This window comes from Cyprinodon variegatus, unplaced genomic scaffold (genome assembly GCF_000732505.1).
Source record: "Cyprinodon variegatus isolate N-32 unplaced genomic scaffold, C_variegatus-1.0 Scaffold419, whole genome shotgun sequence".
Taxonomy (NCBI): Eukaryota; Metazoa; Chordata; class Actinopteri; order Cyprinodontiformes; family Cyprinodontidae; genus Cyprinodon; species Cyprinodon variegatus.
The window spans coordinates 522,158-545,264 of record NW_015150872.1 but is presented as its reverse complement, the minus strand read 5'-3'; the positions used below and the strand labels follow the sequence as shown (position 1 = coordinate 545,264).

Below are 23,107 nucleotides of genomic sequence, written 5' to 3'. Positions count from 1 at the left end.
CTTTGTTACTTTTACTTGAGTAAAGAAGTTTAATCAGTACTTCCACTTTTACCAGAGTATTTTTTAACACAAGTATCTGTTCTTTTACTCAAGAAAAGAAAGTGAGAACTTTTGCCATCTCTGCTCGCTGCAAACACTGAAGGGCCTAATCTTCCTTAGGAAGTACAGACTGTTCTGTCTCTTCATGTAAACAGATGCACAGCTGCATATCTAGTTGAATCTGTTGTGCAGGTAAAAACCAAGGTATCTATAAACTGGAATCACAGTCTAACAATATTTTAAAAGCTAAATGACTGCAGAATGAGATAATTGTTTCAGGAAATACTGTGAAATGTTTCTTTACGATGACACTTCAAAAACATCATTTTTGGATCTTGTCAAGTTCTTATCAGCTATCTCTGAGCAAAACATTATATATCAAAGGCTGGTTATCACTATTATCACTTTAGAATAAAATCATTCCTCTTCCTTAAAAAGCTTTGGTTACTCACTCTCCCAGGATGCCATTGGATATTGAGTGGAACGACACCATCTCTACTTTGTCTGAGTATTTAGGTCCCATGTCAAAAAGGACCTTTTTGTAAGAAAGAAACTTTTGCTCCTGTCCAAACACACTGTCCTGGTACACCTAAAAGGAGGTGAAAAGGTAAGAGAAAATTACAATTTCTAACAGTAAAACAAATAAAATCTATTATTTACCACTTTATAATGTACTTACCTCTTCAACTAAAAGAAGGAGCTGCTCTGATGCAGCAAACCGAATCACTCCTTCTATAGTTTTAAGGTCTTGTACATGACCTAACAGAACACAAGATATTTTTTTATTTGTCTTTGAGTAAAATATGAATAGTAAAAAAAAAATACAAAAACATGTGCACGACATAAGAACAGAATGAAAACATACATAAAAAAATTAAGATTAAATATCTAAATTAGGATTGAACTTTAAAATGAAGTTCACATTTAGAAAAAGTGTCATATAAATGTTCTTTGTTGATGAGCGTCATGTTTTTGGGGTATGTAGCCTTCTTTGCTTGCTCCACAGAATACCAGGACTCTATCACAGAGTTCCTTAATTCCAGCCCTGGAGGTCCCCAGTAAAACACCGTTTAGATATGTCTCTGCTTCAATGCATCCGGGTCAAATAATCAGCTCATTAGCAGGAGTCTGGAGAACCTGACTACATACATATATCCACCTTCTGCACACTTTCTTCACCACTCAGAGGAGCCTGATCAGTGGGAGATTGCTCCTCCCAAATGCAGGACTAACAGACTGCTGAGCACAAGCCAACAAGCAGCACAACTCCTCACTTGGTGAAAGGAAGAGGTGTTAGGAAGAGGGACAAGGGTCAGCAACCCCCTCCTTAGATATCTTATGTAAAACATTACCTATTGTCACTCGTGCAATATTCTACTCTCTCACTGTGCAAGAAGACATGCCAATACTGTGTAGCCTGTGTAATTTTTTACTTATTTATAATTCAGTACATCTCTGCACTACAAGTGCAATAATCCAAGTCAACTAGTGTTTAATCTGTATATTTTTTACTTATTTATATAGTCAGTACATTTCTGCAGTGCAAGTGCAATAATCCAAGTTAACTTCTGTGTAGTCTTTCCTTAGCTCTCTACTGTGCAGATAGTTTCATATCTAAAGGAAACATATTGGACATTACAACTCTTTAATGTTTGTTTTTTTTTGTCCTATATACACTCTTTTTATATTGTATGTTGTACTTTTATCTTTAATGCACCCTGCATTAACTCTGCCCTTTGTACTCTATATAAGCTACTGGAACCAGAATTTCTCTGAAGGAGTAATCTCGAGGGATAAATAAAGTTGAGTCTAAGTCTACTGAGGAGGTAATTCGGCCATTTGATCTGATCTGAAAGGATTGGAGCTGGAATTAAGGAACCAGTCTTAAATCGGAGGATCAGATTTTAGTCTGAATGACCTCTGCCTAGGTCACTCCAAAATCTTCATATAAACTTATATCAAAAGAAAAATGTTGGTAACATTAAAATTACTTTTAAAATCTGCAGGGGGTTTCAACTAAAAAAAAAAATACTTTGGATCAACTTAAAGAATTACTGTAATTTGTTACATTTAAATATAGTACTTTTTCTCCAAAGAAATTTACGAGCTGGGTGAAAATATATTTATTAAAAATGTTTTTTTGTTTGTTTTTTTTTTTACCTTTAGACAAAGAAAGAAACTGCATTCATACAAAGTAGGACTATAACTTATAACATAACATAAACAAGTTTTATGCTTTGTTATAACTTAAAATTTTAACTTGGAAACAACAACAATACAAAAAGTATTAATTTACTTTTTAATAAAGATGTGAAAAAAAAATCTAACTTCCAGCAATATTTATTGACAACAGCCTTTAGTTTTCAACATTGCATTAATCAATAGTTTTATCTTTTAATTGTTTATTTAACAAGCTAATGAACCTGTAACGCCTCAGAGTTCATAGAAAATTGTTTTATTGTATGATATCTGAGACATTTCAATTAATACCTGTAACGTTTTCCCCTCATAAACATTTCTGTGCTAAAACTGAATAGACCGTATTAGTTGTAACGTAAACCTTGCACATGGTGTTGCAGTGGTAGCCATACTTATTTTTTAATTAGGTCGGGTAATGAGGTCATTTTCACATGAGTTACCACATGTGAAAGGCTAAACCGCTGGGGAAATTATTACCTTTTGACTTGAAGCAGATATTTACTTGGAAACTCGATTTTTTTCCCCCCATGATTTCTAATTCCAGGTAATGTGAAGTTATTGGATCAATCCACAAATATCTTTTTTTTTTTTTTTTATGCGGAACAACATCAGATTTTAAGTTGACCTATTGAAATGGAGATTTCACTTCTTTCAGTGTTTAATTGTGTATTATTGATGGTCTCTGTGCTTCATACCTGTGGGGTTTCCAGGGTTACTTATGTAAATAGCTCTGGGCTCACAATGCCCCTTGGCGGCCCTCAGAGCTCGTTGCAGCTCTTCCAGCTCTAAGGCCCAACCTTGCTCCTCCAGCAGCTGGTATGGTATCAGTTTGATGGCAGCCTCATCCAGCAGCATGGGCAGGGTGTGTGGACATGGCAAGGGGGTCAGCACACCTGCCTGAGTGGGCCCCTGTCCACTAGACATCAAGTGTAGAACCAACTAAAAGTAATGAAAAATAATAGACCGAAACATTGGATGTTGTATCATAACATTTGATTTTCCAGCTATAACTGTCATACCATTAAGGTTGTCTGTGAACCGCTGGAGAAGATGATGTCCTCTGGATCTGAAGCCACACCGCCATCTCTCCTTGTGATAAACTCTGCAATGCTTCTCTGGATTTGAGGTATCCCACAGGAAGAGGCAGAGTATGAGCCTGTCATGGGTAATTAGATTAGCTTTTAGAGCAGAAACTGCCAGACATTAATGATATAAGTCTGTTTCACCTTACCAACGCTGCCTCCATTACAGACACCCAGCAGCTTCTGCGCCCTCTGGCGAACATCTGAAGGAAAACTGTTGTCCTTAAGAAGCTCAGGGTACAAACAAGCTGCCAAGACCTTGGTGAAGCAAATAGATGGCAGTAACAGGGATGAATGTTTAGGGATGATCTGAATGAAACTGAGAAAAAGGTGCAAACAAAATGTTTGGGACCAACCTGGCGAGCAAACGAGAGTGGGCGCATCCCTGTCCTATGGGGATCTCCTGAGCTGACATCAATCACCCTCTGAAAAGGTTTCTGCTCACCCTAAGAAACATGTCAAAGTTTACGAACTTTATGGAAGTGCATTAGGTGCTTCCTAGCATCTAGCTACCTGCGTCCAGCTGGATAAAGTTAGTATGAAGGAAATGCATGAAAGGAAATCGATTATTTGAACTTGCTCAGCCCAACAATTCAACAAAAACCACAATCCAAAGCATTGTGTCTGTATGTAACCCACTTGTCTTTAAGCTCTCGTGAAAATCTGGTTTAGTTTTAGGTTGTTAATCAAGATTTATCTGTAAGTAAAGCTGGATAGTCTTTAGACTATAAACTAATAATATTAATATCTTTATCGCTGCGTTCAAGGCAGCATATTTTTATGAGCAGAATTTAAAGTAACCTGTGAACTGAAAAGGCTTGTAGCTAATCAAAATGTCTACAGCTGCATCAAATACGTTTTTTCTTCAAGTTTTTTATATATGTTCAAAAGGCTAAAAAAAATTTCAATAATTTTATAAATGAATTAGATTTAATATTTACCATTTGACAGCAGGTATATATAATATTATATTGTGCATGAACAATATTGCAATGCTTAGAATATTTGAATCACTAATAAGGCTAAGTTTCAGTTATTGTTCCTTTTAATGTTTTTTAAGAACTCTAAATCTCTGAAAACAGAACCACGCCAGGAAAGATGAAAACTTGTACAGCCTGAATCCAAAGGACTAAAAACAAATACGAATCAACTCTGCAAACATTTAAAATTAAATAATCCTTCAATTGAGTTCTTTATCCTTTAAGCTAGAGGCTCAAATAACTCAGTTTAATATCAAAATACCAAAGAACAAGATGAGACATTTAAAAGTTATAGAAGTTGGCATCTATGGAGATCAGAAACCTAAATAAATCATACAAATTGATGAACAGTGTTTGCTACCATTATGGCCACAATAGTAACAGGATTGTGAGTTTTACTGCACTGACTTTTCTCCTCCTGTTAAACATGAACCTTTAAAATGGTGGTTTAATGTAATTAAAGTTTAACCAAGAGGGTGCCAGACAAAGTTTCAGTTTAACTTTAAGGACTCTGTATAAACCTCTGCCGATGAATAATACAACACAGATATTTTATTTTTCCTTTAGATGCCTACACAGTTTAAAGGACTGCCCTGTATTATTTGTGATAACATTTGCCAAAGGCTAAGTGGGGATTTTTTTATTGCTCAGCGAACGATTAAGTCGGGATTAGAACTGCAAACACGAGGGATCGTTTGAACCTGTTGATGGTGCTTAGATGACTCACCTTTGCAATCTGTTGAGTGATCTGTGCAGCGAGACCCTGCAGGTTCACAATGTTTCTGATCCCACGGACCTTCGGGTTTACCTGCTGCATAGAGCTCATCTTTGTTCAACTTACTAAAGGAAGACTAAATGCCCAGCTAGACAGGAAGGAGGCGGGTGTTAAAGAAGGCAGAACCAGTTGTTTATGCTGAGTTTTTTTTTTTTTTTTTTTTTGACAATTCAATGATTAAAACACAGATGTGTTGTTTTTGGTTTCTTACCTTTTGTTTTTATTAAACTTTTAGGAGTTAAGGCCTGAATTAAAAAAAAACAACAACAATGTATTTGATGATTTATCATTTTCATCAGTAGATGTTTTGCTTTGATTTCTCTTAGCAAACACATAACTCATGAGGCATTTGGATTGCTTTGCTGCGATGAATGTGGATCCATAGCAAAGTCATGGTCATCAGGAAGGTGGAGGAGCTGGACAGGTATGATCGATCACCACAAGCTACCCAAAATACCTCATTTATCTGACAGCAGTGACAGTGATGGAATAACTCAAAGCATTCCTGATCATTCCCAAATTAATTCTATATACATGTTATATTTATTGCACATAAACAAATACATATTGGAAATTTTATTTTAATTTTAATGACAGTTACACTTGTTACACTTAGGAGACCTGTATAAGACCATTCACAATTATTGCCGTATCAGAAATCAGGATTAAACCTAAAAAGTTATGGATTATGAGATGAGTGATTTTAAACTTCACTGAACTTCAGTTTGATTTGTTAATGAGATTAATTTGTTTAAACCAGCACATTTATCAAGTCATTTCCACTTACCACACTAGTTTATTTGAATAGTGCTTTTCTTATTTGATTCTATGTTTTTGTCTATTGTAGCACTCTTTTGACTAATACAAGGCAATTATGTATGTCGCCCAATAAAGCTAACATCTAAAACATGTCCGGCACAGAACTAATATATTTATCTTTCAAATATGTTCCTTCTCATTTTCTACTCTTAACATCGCTGTCAACGAAGCGAAGATGGAAGGTAGAGAGACGATAAAGAACCTCATCCAGGGCGTCAGGAGGAACCAGAACACATAATCTAAAGGAAAGTCAAAAATTGTAAATACCAATATTTGTACTAACAAACTATTCAGTGCTGGATCTAACTTAGATGTTTCCTACCTTAGATGATGGCTGCCAGTTCTTTCATCATGTTGGCCTGGTCCTGTGATCAAACCCTCCTCCTGCAGCAACATCTGGCAGTAAAACACAACTGGTTCCAGTCCTAACATCTGAAAACCCAAACATGAGTAACAGTACAATAGGACAAAGATTTTCATTCCATTAATTTTCTTTGTTTCATTTTTAAGCATGTGAATCATGAAGACCATATCATTTTAACTTACTGTTCTTGATGTTGTCGATCACTTAGTTTGTTTTATTACTCTAATAAAGACGTTTTTTACTAAAGGCTAGTTTTAAATTCTTATTTGCACTATATAAAATCATTTGCTGGCTCATATTTATTTCTGATGACTTGCATGCATTTTAAAACATTTGATTTTTTTGGATATAGACAAATATTATGCAAGACCAACTCTGCTATATTTAAAAATAAATACAGAAACATGAGGAGGGGTGTTTCTAAGAGGCTCAACTTCTGCCCATTGGTTGGTTAGCATTTTACTTCATCGGTCGAATCTACAGGATTAGAGGAGAGACCCTCTTAGACACACCCCTCCTCATTTACATAATGAGGCAGAAATGCAGACAGAAATGTAAAAACGACAGGCAGAAATAAGTAGCATGGAAGAAATAAGGAGGATAAAAAAAAATACAAAGGAATAATAAAACAGACAAAAATATATCATGCACATAAATAAATACTTGAAAAATAAGTAATAAATAAATAAAGTTGAAGATTATAACGGACAATAAATAAATAAGATAATTATTACAAAGGCGAATAAATAAAGAAACTAATAAAAAGATATATATATGTCTCACTGTATAATTTAAATTCTACCTAAATTTATTTATTTTTATTTTTTTGGGGGGGGCAATTAATTGTATGCTTATTTATTTATTGAGCATTTATTTAATTATGTATTTATTTTTAAATATGGCAGAGTTGGTCCTCCATAAAATATAACCTATTTATAACAGCAAAGTTAAACTTTTGTGTTTTACATTTTGAATTTTGCTTCTGTATTTTGGTTATTCAAGAATAAGAAAAAATATATCTAATTAAATGTTAAAAAAATAGAAAAAACTAAGAAACCATGTTAATTCAAGCTAACAAAAGGCACTACTGGGTTATTGAGAGTTAGCAGCAGTGTCTAAAAATGTAAAATAAAATACAATTAAATTACATTGTTCTTTATAAACTACATTTTTTTAGCTTATTTGTTCTTTATAGATTGGATCAGCAGCACTTCCTGAAACACATGATGCTACATGGTGTGTGTGTCCTCCCATTTCCCATTGACATGATATTTTTCAGAAGCAGTATGTTTTGCTGTTGTTTTTTTCCTAAAGTGTGTGTACTTGGTTCTTGGTTGCTATATCTACTGCACCTTTCCGCACCTTGGCTTGCCTCCTGAACTCAGGAGGTAGATCCAGGTGTGGGTAAAGGTAGATTCCTCCTTTCGCAGGCTGGCAGCTTATTCCTGGTAGATCGTTCAGCAGCTTCAGAGCCCGCTGAGCATTTCGGGCCAGAGTGGCTTGAGTCAGGAGAGTCTCCTTCAATGAAAATATCATCGAAGACAAGACTGTAAATAGGTGAACAACGGGAGCTGCTGATGAACCTTTGGTTTTGTTCTAACCTGAGCAAATGTGTTATATGAAGGGTCACCCAGTTTGGGTGGGTTGAGCATGAGATCCAGGGCAAGTTGTCCTGTGACTGGGGCATTAATGTCAGTGCAGAGCAAGGTATCAACGTAATGCATCACCCTGGAGTCAATGTTGACCACCTCCATGTATCCTGCTCTGAGGCCACACCTACACAAATCAACAGGAGCTGATTAAAATACTCTGAGCTTAGAAAAGATAGCAATCTTCTAGAAAATCTATTAGCATACTTATTATATTCAAAATACTGATTATATTTTTGTTTAATTATTAAAATATACAAACATGTGTTCAATAAAACCTATAAACTAATATTTAAAAGATAATTTTAAGATTCCAAAAAAGAAATTCAAAATTATTTTGTAAAAAGATAGGTAATTTAAAAAGTCATAAAAATCTTTTTAGAAAGAATATAATATTAGTATTTTGCTGAGATTTTCCTTGGCTTAATCTGATTATCTAATGACATGATATAAAAGGTAACAGGAACTCACTCTGCTACAAAGGCACAGGATAAAGAGTGGAAGGACACAAGCTCGACAGAGTCTCTCAGATGCTTTTCCATCTCAAAAAGAACCTTCTTATATGAAATAAACTCTCTGTTTGGTGCATAAATGCTGTCCTGGTAAACCTGGAGGGAGGAGAAGAATAGCTAATGGATAAATAAAATGATTCTTCTGATGCTGAAGTGGTATACAACCATCACCTCATCAACCAGCAGCATAAGTCTTTCGGCTGCAGCGAACTCTATCACTTCTTCTATTGACTTCCTGTCCTGCAAATGTCCTAAAAATTAGAAAACATCAGCCACAGTAGTCTGAAAAAGATCTTTATTTAACTTGTGTGCAATAAAGGATGTACCTGTTGGAATTCCTGGGTTGCTGATGTAAATTGCTCTGAGCTCACAGCGCCCTCTGTAGGTCGTTAGAGCTTGGTGCAACTCACTCTTGTCAACAGCCCAGTTCTTCTCCTCTATCAGCCGGTATGGTACCGCCATCACCCCGGCCTCATCAAGCACTGGGAGCAGTGTGTGTGGGCAGGGCTGAGGGACCAACACACCTGTCTGATGCTGCCCCTCCCCTCCAGACAGCAGCTTTATAAATACCTTAAAACAGAAACAGAAACCTTCTTCACTGAGCTAAACTTAGAAAATACTTTAACCACTATCTTATCAGATTTTATAAAAAAAAAAAACTTAATGAATAAATAGATACATATTAGAAACAACTGAGAAGAAAACCAACTTTGCAGCAATAAAAAAAAAAAGAATGAATAATGTAGGACATAATTAAATTAATACACGATACTAAGTTAAAAACTGCAGTTTTATTTTTCTTGCATATTTGATTTGACTTAACGTTTGATGGCAGATAAAAAAAAAGATTAAGGGGCATTAAAAGATCTTTGTTTTCAACTTCAAGGAGGGAACTATAAATCAGATATTTACAATCAAAACATTTTAAATATTTCTCTTTACCACATAATTGCCTTGATTTAACCAAAATAATGCAAAAATATTGCATGTACTTTAGCACACACATTGATAAGTCTGACTTAATATCAGTCAATCTTATTAAACACTTCTAGGGTTGTGGGAATTAATTTAATTTTAGGAACATTTGGAACACAATTGTTATGAGGGATATACCCAGTGCTTCAGGAAAGCAATAAAAATAAAACAGCAATTTAAGCTTCATGCTTTACATAAGAAGCTGTATATTAGCAATTTTTGTGATTTGTATGCAGTAAAACCAGAGAAACAGCGCTTATTAATTGTTTTTGTATTTAAACACAAATAATGGAAAATCTCTTATTTTTAGTAATAACATTTTTTTTGTTATATCTTCCATTATTTTATATTTCTAAGTCAGACTTCCAAAGTTCCATTAAAAAAAAACAGAACCCCGCCTGATGAATGCCTTCTAAGCTATGAATTTTCTACTAATTTGCTCATGGCTTTATAAAACAATAGACTCTTGTGATTCTTGATCCAGAAGACAAAAATACTGTTGGGGAAATCAGATGTTGCTGAGGACTTCTATTGCGTATGATTGATAAATCTTTGAAAATACAGAGAAATCTGTAAGTATTTGTATATCTTGAGGTTTTATCTAAGCAAACACATTTTTATGAACATGTTTCTTTACATTTAAATACATAGAATATGTAATAGGACACCGTGATTAATCTATGGTTACCGGAAGGTAGCAGCATAGATGTGTATTAATCTCCCTAGTTTCCTGATTTGTAATTACACTGTTTTTTTGATAAAATCATTCCCAAATCTGACCTCTAATCAAATTAAGGAAAGCATGATATGCTTATTTGGGATTTGGTCCTTTCTTCAGGTTAACTGTAAAATAATCAAATAACAAATTGTCCCTAGTATTTATTCAATAAATATAAAAGCTCAAGATGTTCCCCCTGGTTCGATAAATATTTTTTCAGAAATACATGATTTAGATGCACATCAACTCTAAACCAGGGGCAGACTAAGTACGTTCATCCTTCGGATTTAATGGAAAAGCAGATCGAGAATTCTCTAATCCAGTTAAATTCACTTCGTCACAGAGTCATTTTTCCCTGGAGTTTTTTTGTTTATAAAAATTAGATTTTCTGTTTAGTTAATATTTGTTTCTCATTTTCTGGAACCAAAGAAGTATAATTAAAAAAAAATCTGTTTTTCAAAATATGAAATTTATTTAAAGAGTTGTAAATGTACAGATTTAAAAAAAATGTCTGTCCTCATGTTATGGAAACAATTGCAGAAATAAATTATAAATGTATTATTACAAATGAATAAAAATTGAAAACTAAAAGTTTGACTGACTTAAATTCCCAACCTTAATACAAAGAAAATCTGAGAAGCACTTGAACTTCTGTGAAGTTACTTTTTCAATTTACTGTAAAGTAGTTGTTGTGTTTACACAATCCATGTTGGATCTGGAGGTCTGTCCACCTTTCTCCAGCAGAGGGCGTTCTAGGTCTCCTGGAGCTGAAGCTGACTACCACACCTGCGGCTCCTGAGCTCATCAGGAGACCGGCATTTAAGGAGAGGCAGAGCAACACTCCGACGCCAGAGTGTTTTGCCAGTTATGGTTAGCAAGCCTGAGCCAACCTGCCTGTCTGATTCTCTGACTCCCTTGAAGCCTGAACCTGAACCTAATCTGTTTTTGTCCTCTTTGTTTCTCAGGAAGAACCTTCCTGAAAACCTGAAACCTGGAAGAGTTTCTCAAGCGTGAAACCAAGCAGTCTGTTCTCAGAAGAACCCTGGAAATCCGAATCAGTCTGATACCTGCCTGCCCGCTCTCAGAAAGAACTGAGAGAGAAGCTCTGAACCTGCTCTGTAAGATTTACCACTCAGCCCTGCCTCTGCCTAGCCCTCTGCCTGCCTTCAGCCTCTGGACCCTCCTGGTTCCCCCCTTCTACCGCTCTGCTCAATCTCTGATCAGTGAAACCAGTCGTGACCAGACCCAAACCCGATTTATCCCAGAACCATTGTTCTTTATTGTGATCTGTTTTCAAATAAACTTTGTGAAGTTTTTCCCAGCCTCTGAGTGTTCTGCATGTGGGTTAGATCCCTGAAGACAAACATGACAATCCATTTAAAGCAGATGTCATGGATTACTCAAAATTCTAATAAATTTGCACCAAGTTTGCCAAATTTTTGTAACACTGTTAATAAAGTCTTGTTTTAAATATTTTTTTTCATAGTATATCTCTGACAGTATTTTATCTTAATTGACACATCCTTCAAGTTGCTATGCAACATAATGATCCCTATAACAATGGTATTATTGATGTGGGGAAAACTACCATTAAACAATAGTAATAGTAAAGACATAGCATATTATTCATACCATCAGAGCTCTCTGAGCACCAGAGGAGATGAAAATGTTCTCGGCGTATGCAGGAACACCATCCCGTTTCATGATGAACTCAGCAATGGTTTGTCTGACGTGAGGCAGTCCAGATGAGGCCGTATAGGAACCTTAAATCAGAGGAAAAATCTGCTGTCTATTGAACTTTTTAAAAAAAGTTGGTGTCAACATAAAACATTACATTTGGTGCAGTAGCTGGTTGATTCAATGACAGGGATCTAAAGAACCCAAACTGATGTCTTTAAGGTTGCTTGAATTTGATAGAGAAATCTGAGCTCTCAGTAAAATTCAAAGGTTGGTAGAGACACTGAAACTTCATTGTCAAAAAAAATTAAAAATTTAGTTTTTACTTCAGGTTGATGGCACTTTTGCCCATAATGAGATATAAAGTGTGTTATATGGCTACTAAAGGTGGACAGTATGCTAAATCAAAACTCTTAAAGCCAAAACTAATTTTATAAAGTAAAATAGGCTGCTAAGAGAGATGGAGAGACTAAAACAATAAAAAAAACATATATAAATACACAGCACAATGGCAATTTAAAGCAAAAAATCTAATAGATTTCTCTTATTTGCTGCAAAGGTCTTAAAAGGTTGCAAAGTGGAGCAGCTTCTTTCTCATCATCAATAGAGGAGAATAAGAAAAATCCTAGATTTCTCTTTAAAACTTACTTGTCCATCCCCTTTCTCTTAGTAGTAATGATTTTATCGACTTTTTTTTAAAATAGAATTGATTCCATGAAAGATACGATTGTTTGAACCTACAAATATGATTAATTTATTTTCAAAAATAAGCGAGAATTTGTGGTAAGTATAGAATCTAAACTATGTTTGGACTGGTTTGATCTCTTTGAGCTTTCTACATATTATTATTATTATTGGCTTCATCAACGCTTTCATCTTGTATGTGAGATCTGGTTCCAGACAGACTATTTCAGGAAGTTCCACGTCCATTTTTATATACTGTAGGACAACTGACAAAAAACATTTTCCCGTCATTAAGATTAGTTGGTAAGGAAAATGTAAACTTGATGTCTAAGCAAGTATATTCAAATTAATATAAAACATTTAAGTTTTAGTTCTATAACAATGTGATAACTTTTTTTCCTTAAATGCTGTAAACATTGGATAAAAAAATGCCCTTTCTTTGATTGGCTTGTGGTGTGGTTCATTTACATATAGCAGCTGTGTCTGAATGTCCACCCTAATCAATATATAGGGCACTATATAGTGTTTACGCCCTTTTAGAAGAGTGTCCGAATGTCTAGTGGATTAAAAAGTAGTGGAATCAAATTTTCCCAAAATGAACATTAAAAAGTAGAGAACATTCATGTGCTGAGGTAGAATTCAGCGGCTACATCCTCCGAAGGCCAGATTCGTTGGCCGATTACGTCATAGAGTGACACCGAGGCCTGTTTAGGTTGGAAGACTCCAATACGTGGCCAATAGATGCAGTCTTCATTTAGCCCGTTTTGAAGGATGTGTCTGGTGTGTCCTACTTTGTCTTAGGTATCCCGTGATTCATTGCGAGTCCAAAAAAGCCTGCTGCTCTGTGCTCAGAGAACAAAGATAAATGGTGCAGAACATTGGCGATTATTGTAATTACAGTTTATTATAATACAAGTATGTACATAGTTCCATATAAAATAAATGACAATAGATGTTTTAAATGATTATTGAATAAGATATGTGGCAGGTAATGCTGCAAATGGGTTTGGCTGATATTTAAAGGGGAACACCTTTTTTTTTTTTTACTTTGGGCCCTTCATTTTACGTTACTACATGTTCTACTCACCCATATGAGTTTTGTGTCATTTGGAGCTGTTCTGAAGATATTTGTTTTTTTTATATCCAGGTAACGTCTTCCTATGGGCAGCTACTTGCACGCACAAACTAAACTGTTCATAATTTATTCTTTATAGTACGCCAGCATTCATAACATGTAGGCGAATCACTGTCCCCCAGACATCCACGGTTATATTTTTGATAATTATATGTTTTTAAAAACAAAGCGGAGTGTGTATGATGTCATCTGTGTGTGCCAGCTACCATTAATTCATCCTGTCCACTGAACTGCTGCTAGTTTTACTCACATGCCTGGAAGATGTCTAGTGCTACAACCACAGATGATCTCGCTCTCGAAATGGAATTGAACAATTCAGATTAGCTAGCCGAATAATTATTAGGGGTAGAGCGTAGCCGCCTGTGGCCCGGGCTGCCTGTCACAACTCCAGTCCGGCGTGCCATGATTAATGATGTTCAGGTCGGATGAATGCACCCTGTCTGTTCAGACACAGGTTTCATTTTTAAATATGGGATACGTATCAGATTCAGGACCATATAGCCAAGGGCCAGAGTTGCATTGGAAAAAAAATCAGATCAGTGCTGCTCAGAATGTCATGAAAATATCAGATACAGGTTGGATATGAGCAAAAAAAAAAAAAATGGATTTGTGTCACTTCAGACTGCTATGTGAACAGTGAGTTTTATATGTAAAATTCTTAAATTCTTACCCACACTTTGACCATCACACGCCTCAAGGAGCTTTTGAGCTCTTATCCTGACGTCCAGAGGAAAAATTTCTTCTGTCAGCAGTTCAGGGCACAAACACACTGCAATTACCTGAGAAATAATACCAAAAGCATAGGGAAAATAGCACAAAGTAAAAATATAGAAGATTTTAAACAGTTACTATGACTGTTTAGAGAAACCTTTTTGTTTGTTTGTTTTTAGGCTAACCATATCAAGGATGTTTCTGTTTGCTAAATTATAATATAAAGAGAAATTCTTTCATTGAAAATGTTATTTCTTCCGTCAGATTTAAAGGTCAGCCTGATCACACACCTTTCCAGGTGTGCCGATTACGTACATTACCAAGTATGTCCGACCCCTGAAAATTGCGGGAGGTTAGTGCAACAAGATGAATCCATGTTTCTTTTTTCTTCATTATGCATGCCGCATAAGATCCGTTGTTCAGGCACTACTTGCAAGTGTTAATTAGTCAAGCTTAAAACTGAAACGCATTCAACAGGGCTGCCAAGCTTCCCGCACTGAGTGTGGCAGTCACTCAATTTGACCCATTTTTACGAACCATGTCACAAATTATATTTGTCACGCATATTTCACATCATTCAATATTTATTTAATACAGCTGGCCATTTTTAGTCTAACTCAAATTGACTGACCGAGACAACCAATCCATCAGATCTTTGTGTCTAAATCTAACCAACCATGGAAAGCAACACATAATATAAACCAATCAGAGGTGACCTAAGGCAGGTCTTGGTGTCTCTTGCTGTCTTACACACACAAGAGCTTCAACATTTAAATCGCATTGGATTGCTCTCTTATTGCTGGAATACAGAGGGTAGCTGGCTACTAATTATGACCACTGTTGATTTGTTGTATTTGCTTGAGTTCTTAATTAATATGTACTAATTTAATGCCGCTATAATTCTATTATTTCCTCTAGTACTAGCAGATCTTTGCACACTTTATTTACTCCAAGACTCCAAGGGTATGCTGAAGTTCATTCTTCAAGAACTACCATCCTGTACATTTTAGATACATCTCTTCTCTAACACACCTGAATCTAAGGGCTGAATTTCCTCATTTAGCTCATCAGAGGCATTTTAAGGAGCAACAAATATGATTAATGTGTTCTGTGTGCTGTTTTCAGTACAGGGGCAACAACCTGTTCTAAAGGGGTGCTGGCCCCTGCTGGACCATCTCTAAAACCGCCCATGTAGCAAACATATCTGGCACCAGCACTGATGGGTTTTTTGTCCCACCATCAAATATTAATTTTCACAATCTGATATCTGTTTTTTAAAATTTAATATATATCAGCCTCCTAGCTCTGTCATCAAGGCATTAAAATGTGTAACAAACACAACATTAGAGATGTCTTATGTTAAAGGATGCTATTTTGTTGTTTTTTTAGATGAAATATTGTCAAACGAGGGAGATCTAGGATTCTATATTTTCATGGTAAGGTCAATGTTACCAAAAACAGTCATGTGTTCGAATATGGTAACCGAAAATCCAAATATTGCTTCTCTAAGAATTTGTAAAAAGCACTTACAAAAAGAAACAAAGATATTTTTTTAAGGAACATAACCATAAAACATTACTGATGATATAGGAACTTTTTTTTTTTTCTTACCGGGTACTTAGATAATTAGGTTTTTAACTTAGTTTATATAAGTTACCAAAAGTGGTAACTCAAACAATAAAGGGTTATGTTTAATCGAATAACATAACAAGATTGATTTATGTAGTTTTGGTTCAGGTAGAATATTATCAAAAGAGGTATTTGTTTTAAAGATTTGATCTTTAGCTTTTGTTGAAAACCGTCATAGCTTCCCCGGGTCCATTGATTCATGTGCAGGTCATGGAGAGAAATAAAGAATGCTGGACAACAAAGCTTTTCTTTCGCCTCTGCAAAGGGAGAGCAGCAGCAGCAGCTTGCATCTGCGAACAGCAACTCTGACCCGCTGTGCAACACAGGCTCTTTTTATTATCTTCATCAAGGAGAATCAGACCCACAAGTCCCACAAGAAGTTACCGAGTGATCGTACTTCCTACATTCCTATCCCCATGTATGGAGTTGTTTCCTGTTTTTCTTCTCCCTTGTTAATCAGCTTTCTCTCTGTGTGTGTGTGTGTGTGTGTGTGTGTGTGTGTGTGTGTGTGTGTGCGAGCAAGGTCATTCTCAGCCTTCCCATCTGCACATGTTGTTTTGTACACTCTGTCCTGTAAATCTGCCCTGATACATATGAACAATAAGTTTTGCTGCAGCTTTAACTTAGCTCTTTACTACTTTTAGCTTAAACATGTATATATATCTTCACTTTACATCTATTTAGAATGTTTTTATTCACCTTCTGCCATGCCAATGCTTATATCCCCCAGTCATAGCTGAATCAAAGCATTTTCCAACATGCAAATGTGATGATAACGTAATCTAGTGACTTCCTGACCAGCCAATAGCAACTTTCCTTGCTAAAGAGTTGGTAACAGTGGACACAGATGTAATTGCTGCAAACTATCATCTCAGATGGGACCAGACCCTTAGTAAAGACATAAGTGGGAAGCTCAAAGAGTACTTGAAAAATTATTAAAAGGAAAACAAAACCTTTTCTTTTTTCTGTTCTCTTGACAGACATCCATTTTATGCTTTTGTAGTGGATCTGGTCCACAGACATTGTTGCCTACTAATGTCTATGTCTGGTCCCATATGTATTGATGGTTACCTCTCCTCCTATGTGTCTAGAGAACGTTTCTGTCTTTTGTGTTATAATCATGTATGTGTTTGCAGCACATTTGCATTTCCTGCTCTCTATTTTTTGCAAATGCAGTGTTTTTCTTATGCATTTGTTTTGTGTGTTCTTCGGTTTATCTCATTTTTGTTTTTGCAAGCCTAGGTTTTGTCTTTGCAGTACTTATTATGTTTGCTTAGCAGTTTTTTATCCGCATCACATATGCACCCCTTTTGCCACCCTAAATGTCTCGTTACTATTACAAAGCAGTTTATAAATCTGTTAATGTTAAGAAACTGATATATAAATAAATTATCATATGTTAATCTCAAAAGGAAGCAAACATGAAGAAACTAACCTGCCGAACAAATGAGATGGGTCTCATCCCTGCTCTCTGTGGATCACCACAGCTAACATCAATCACCTCCTTGAAAGATTTTTGCACCCCCTGTAGGAAATCCTGTTTTTAGGCACAATAGGACAGCATATTTCCTGAAGAAAATGTATCCCTGTCTATTAAAATAATAGGTTTAACAGTTCATTAGAGGCTCACCTGCATGTAGAGGGGATTTGTTATCTGAAAGTTTCATTCTTATCGTAGTTGGTTGTAAATTGCTTAAATTCTCTGATCTGGTAGAATTTTAAGCCTCACAATGTTTAGAGCTAAAAACAAACAGCTATCAGAGAGCATGCAAAATTAGTTTTTTTAAGAGAGAGTCAGGATATATTCGCTGAAATAATGTCAATTTCGAGATCTGATTTTAAGAAGTGCTTTCGAGGTAAATTGAAATCAATTTAATTAAATCATTCATAATTAGGAGATTTAAAAAAATCTGATAGACATACACAGTAGTTGTCATTTTTGTGAACATGTTTCTGATTTTTCACCATTGAGCCATAGGGTAGTGATAGAGTTGACTATATTTACTATAACTATCACTCAATCTTTGCTAAACAAGGGGAAAAGGATGGACTTACCTGGCCGATGGTGAAGTTCTCAACCAGACTCTTCAGTGCACTGTGAGATGAGATCCGGATCCCTCTCACTCTGGGATTCACATCTTGAAGGGAAGTCATCTTCCTTTTGCATCAGATTAATTTTAGTGAATACTTGTGAGATTTGTAACCTTTTGATTTCGAGTGTTCTCCAGGATTTTAAGCAGTTTCTCTTTCCACATTACCCTTGCATATCAAATGCTCACCTTCTTTAATTTGAGACTTAGTCATGTTCATAGAAAGCGCTAGTTTCTGCTATAACAGGGCTATTGCATGTTTACACAGTTCCAACTCAAAACTCTTCTGTGATGTTATCCTTTTCCCAAAAAAGCATAAATCTGACAAGAACTAATTAAGGGGGATCACACCCTTTCATATCAAAAAGTTATCAATCTGTTAGAAGGTTTTGAAGTAAGACAGCCCAACCCAGCCCAATTGTAACAGCATAGAAATTAGAAACCTAATCAACTTGCTACAATAAACTTGCTCAGAATATTATGTGAAATAAAGACTCTTCTTGATTAAATTGGAATCTGTTACTGTGCAAAATCTCACAAGATGATATTAGGGATATGATTTATTTTTAATAAAATGTTAATCTAAAAACGTCTACAGATACATCTCCTCATAATATGAAAAACTTAATAAGCAAAGTCTATTAAATAAAGCCTGTTTTGATAAGTGTCCTGAATTTAAATAGTAATGGTACCAAAAATGCATATATATATATATATATATATATATATATATATATATATATATATATATATATATATATATATATATATATACGTTATACTGTTATACTTACTGTGATTTGCAGCAATGAATGTTCTTATGTTCTTGATTTGATGTGTTTTCTCTAGCAGCTGCTCCAATGTTCTTGGTGAAAGTTCCTGACATACTGTTCAAAGAAAATTGGTTGAATGTATAACTGATGAACTACAGTTATTTGCTCTGTCCACTGTTAACCTAGTTTAATGTCTAACCATCTTAATTATTTCAGCAGGACCTGATTTTTGAGCCGGACTTTGAATGCACTTGATGTTCTGACACTTTTTTGTCTTCATGATAAATGTTACATGATTAACCCAAAATACATCCGTCCTTATAAACTAAAGCGGGACCAATTTTATGACACATTGAGGTCCCTACAGATTTGAGCTGAGTTGGGAAACGAGGTATCTATGGAGCAGACATGTTCATCCAGGTCTGGGGAGTTAAGAGGCAAGGGACATTTCAAGGAATACTTTTATGAGCAAAATTTTCCCGAAACCTCAACAAAAAGCAGCATTTTTTTTTTTTTGTTTGTTTGTTTTTTTGTTGTTAAGACAACGAGAGTTAAAACGTGGTTAAAAAATTGTCTTTAACAACAATATGGGGAATTTAAGGCCAGGACATACAAAATATCCTGATTGCTACTGCTGAATAATTGTAAAACTTGACGCTGCCCTGTGTGTAAGGCTAACCCTTTATAAACTGCTCAAAAAAACTAAAGGAAACAAAAACTAAACAACACAATATAACTTCAATTAAATCAAACTTATGTGAAACCAAACTGTCCACTTTGAAGGCAACTCTTGGTGTGATTGAAAATCATTTTCACCTGCTTGTCTGCAAATGGAATAGACAACAGTTGGAAATGATTACCAATCAGGACAGATTCAATAAAGGAGTGGTTCTGCAGGTTGGGACCACAGACCACTTCTAATTACCTATCTTTTCTGGCTGATGTTTTGGTCACCTTTGTATGTTAGTGATGCTATCACACTGGTAGCATGAGACTCACTCTACAACCCACACAAGTGGCTCAGGTAATGCAGCCCATCCAAGACAATGCTAGAACTCATGTGGCTGGAGTGAGTTAGCAGTTCCTGCAAGGTGAAGGCATTAAAGCTATGAACTGAAGCTCCCCTTCCCCAGACCTGAATATGATTGAGCACATCTGGTACATCATCTCTCAATCCATCCACCTTCATGTTGCGCCATAGACTATCCAGGAGTTAGTAGATGCTTAAGTCCAGATCTGAGAGGAGGACCCTCAGCAAACCAACTGCCACCTCATCAGGAGCATGTTCAGGCATTGTAATGAGGTCATGCAGGCAAGTGGAGGCCAAACACAATATTAAGCTCCATTTTGACCTGTTTTAAGGACATTACATCAAAGCTGGATCACCATTTAGTTTGACTTTCAATTTTATTTTTGTTTGTGACTCCAAATCCAGGCCTTTGTTGGTCAATATATTTGGTTTGCATTGATGATTTTTGTGTGATTTTGCTGTCAGCACATTCATCTTTGTACAGAACAAAGTATTCAGTGACAATATTTCATTTATTCAGATCTAGGATCTGTTATTTGAGTGTTCCCTTCACTTTTCTTTAGCAGTAGTTTGCAGATAAGTCAAGTTTCAGAACACATGTTGAATTCTAAATGATGCAAAAAATCTGCCAAAGAATGATCAATGGTTTACAGACGCAGACATTAAGGTGGTTTTGTTATGTACATCTCCTGTGGTTGTAAATAATTCCCTACATTTTTACAGCAGCCCTCTGGCTGCAGTGAGTAGGAGATGTATTATAAGCTCAGATTCCCATCTAAAGGCGAGATCATGTAGACTGCTTAGTTTTCAAATCCAGAAAAAAATTTGCCTGATTTAAAACATATATATATATCTTTCCTTGGCTAATGATTAATAACTCGGACTGTTTTCCTTAAATGCTGCCCCACGAGTTTCTGATTCTTCCCCTCCTGTTGGAGAAACCATGTAAAGTAGGAGCTTCAGAAGAAAAGTGTTCCCTTCTTACGCATCTTTGTGCTTCCTGACTTCATTTTCATTTTTTTTTTTTTTTTTTTTTGTATAACTGACTATAGTGTATATATGCAGTGTTGAGTCAAGGATTCTGTTTCATTTTGTTTCATCTCAACAGAGCCACAGAACTTTGCTATTCTGTTTGTTTTTGTGAACTTGGTCTTGTCATATCACTAGGTAGTGGTCAACTATAGTCAGTTTTAAAGGGCTGTATGTTTTTTTGTTTTTTTTTATTCCGTTATTCTTCTTCTTGTGGTACACATTTAAATGTGCAACGCTGCTTGTCCTGCCTTGTTTTTACAGGTCCAAATATACCAAATTTATAGTACAGTTTGATTGCTTTTACATATAAAAGAGAGAACATGCAAACTTCATTAGGAAAGACGAGTCACCTGGTCTATTGCTGCGTAACAAAGAGACAAACTGAAAATAAAGTTTAATTTGGAAAATGAAACGTTTTATAGAAACCTACACATACAAAGCAAAACATGAAAAAACAGAACAATCCCAGGATTTGACCCCAGGACCTTTGTGGAAAAGGATGCTTGATTTATAGACATTTGTGTCCATAAAATAATTGTGAAAAACAGATTTCAATTTTCTGAATTTGTGTGAAAATACTTCTCACACAGTAGTGTATATGTCAGGATTATGTGTATGTAACCCAAATGGTTACTGATGTTTTGCCAGAAAGTTTTTTCTGAATTCCCCTTGTACGCACCACCGTTCTCCTATAAGTTCCACTAAATGCATCATATGCTTGTCTGAGCAGACATGCAAATGGGTGACCTGAGCTACAGTATTTTAGAGATACACAGTCCAAACTTTTCAATCTTCCTTGGCAAGACACACCTTAACAAAAGGAATCTTGCTTTGGCCCAAAACTTCCTTATCTATCATAAGCCTTCTGGCACCAGAAGGGAATTTATTATTCTCCTCTTCTGTGGCTCAAACCGGTGTTCTGTCAGATCAGCATACCCATAGTAATACGCATGCATGCCATCAGATCGCCATACGCTTCAAAAAACACCAAAAAACTAAGTAATTAAATTGTACATAAAATATTTTGTACATGACTAAAGGTATACACGCCCATTGAGGTACTCTAAAGACTATTTTTTTTATACAAAACTAAAGGGATACTCGCCCATTGAGGCAGTTTATACTTTGTCTTTATTTGGAAAATATGAAGGTTGTGCTTTTTAATTTTCCTTTTGGATCAGTGTAGATTGACCCTGAGGTTCTGGCACCTATGCGCTGTCCGTCACCCCTCAGTTCACAATGGTTCCTGCCTGACTGCCCCTATAAAACAAATCTGGCTACGCCTCTGGATGCAGAGTCCATTAAAAAAAGTCCAGTATGTTTTTTTTTTTCATAAAAAAAAAAAAAAGTTTGAACAAAAGTTTAAATGAAAGACTGGCAGCCATATAAGATAAGAAGAAGCAGTGATACAGAGACTGGGAACATTTCTATCAAAGTGCAAATTAGAGGGCAATCTTTGTGATCAGGTGTGCTTCAGATTTGTAGTAATTTTGGTTAAATATATAAATCTCCATTTATACAATAAACCAAAACATTAATTAAAATGATCCAAAAATGCTTTAGGAACACTTTCCTCATCTTTTAAAAAAGTTTTGATTTGGACTTTGAGTCGAAAACATTAACTGGTGTACGGTTACATAAAGACACTGTTGAGTATAATGGTGATTATGATATAACTCCAGTCTAAAGTATAAGAGGATTAGGGAAAGGAATGAGAGGGTTATTGATTAGAGAGCAATGTTAAATAAAAAGAATCCTTTTTTAACCACTGAGAAGATTTTCAGAGACAAAGGTAAGTCAGCTATAAACAAGACAATCCTGTTTCATATTCCAGAAAGTTAAGAATAGATGAAGCGATAAAGCTATTACCTACAATTGACTGATCATGGCAGAGAGCAAAAAATGTGCATAGAAACAACTTTTTTTACTGTAAACCATTTAGGACAAAACTGACTGTAAAACTGCATCTTGTGGATGATTGGTAAAAATAGAATAAACATCACTTTTGAAAATGGAGAAACTACATTTTATCTGTAAATCTGTTTCTGGTAAGCTAGAGTATAGGAATGAGTTATGACATTTTCAGTTGATGCTACATTTTTTCCACTCAAGAGTCAAACATAGGGTGTGTAAGAGTTACCAGGTGAGAGCAGGAAAGAAAGGAGAATAAACAAAACGGATGCCTACAATTGCTGTTAGAAACTCTGGAAAATATGGCAGCTGTGGAAAAAGAG

The 23,107-nt window shown here is 35.6% G+C and overlaps 2 protein-coding genes across 2 annotated transcripts in view; both read right to left on the bottom strand.

Annotated features, from left to right (window-relative positions):
* Positions 1-5,126, bottom strand: part of LOC107093319 (alanine aminotransferase 2-like) — a 7,871-nt gene extending 2,745 nt beyond the window's left edge. The window contains exons 1-7 of the mRNA XM_015388312.1: positions 5,028-5,126; positions 3,677-3,766; positions 3,470-3,578; positions 3,258-3,394; positions 2,934-3,177; positions 719-798; positions 492-628 (exon numbers count right to left, since the gene is read on the bottom strand). Of these exons, the coding sequence (XP_015243798.1) occupies positions 492-628; positions 719-798; positions 2,934-3,177; positions 3,258-3,394; positions 3,470-3,578; positions 3,677-3,766; positions 5,028-5,126 (896 nt within the window). The remainder of the gene's footprint in view (positions 1-491; positions 629-718; positions 799-2,933; positions 3,178-3,257; positions 3,395-3,469; positions 3,579-3,676; positions 3,767-5,027) is intronic.
* Positions 5,127-5,794: 668 nt separating this feature from the next.
* Positions 5,795-18,918, bottom strand: LOC107093320 (alanine aminotransferase 1-like). Its single transcript, XM_015388313.1, has 12 exons — positions 18,833-18,918; positions 18,004-18,106; positions 17,384-17,473; positions 14,279-14,387; positions 11,745-11,875; positions 8,746-8,989; positions 8,591-8,670; positions 8,379-8,515; positions 7,860-8,034; positions 7,621-7,776; positions 6,217-6,326; positions 5,795-6,133 (listed from the first exon to the last, which is right to left on the bottom strand). Exons 2-12 carry the CDS (start codon positions 18,100-18,102, stop codon positions 6,031-6,033), a joined length of 1,434 nt encoding a protein of 477 aa, XP_015243799.1. The 5' UTR covers positions 18,103-18,106; positions 18,833-18,918; the 3' UTR covers positions 5,795-6,030.
* Positions 18,919-23,107: the final 4,189 nt, after the last annotated feature.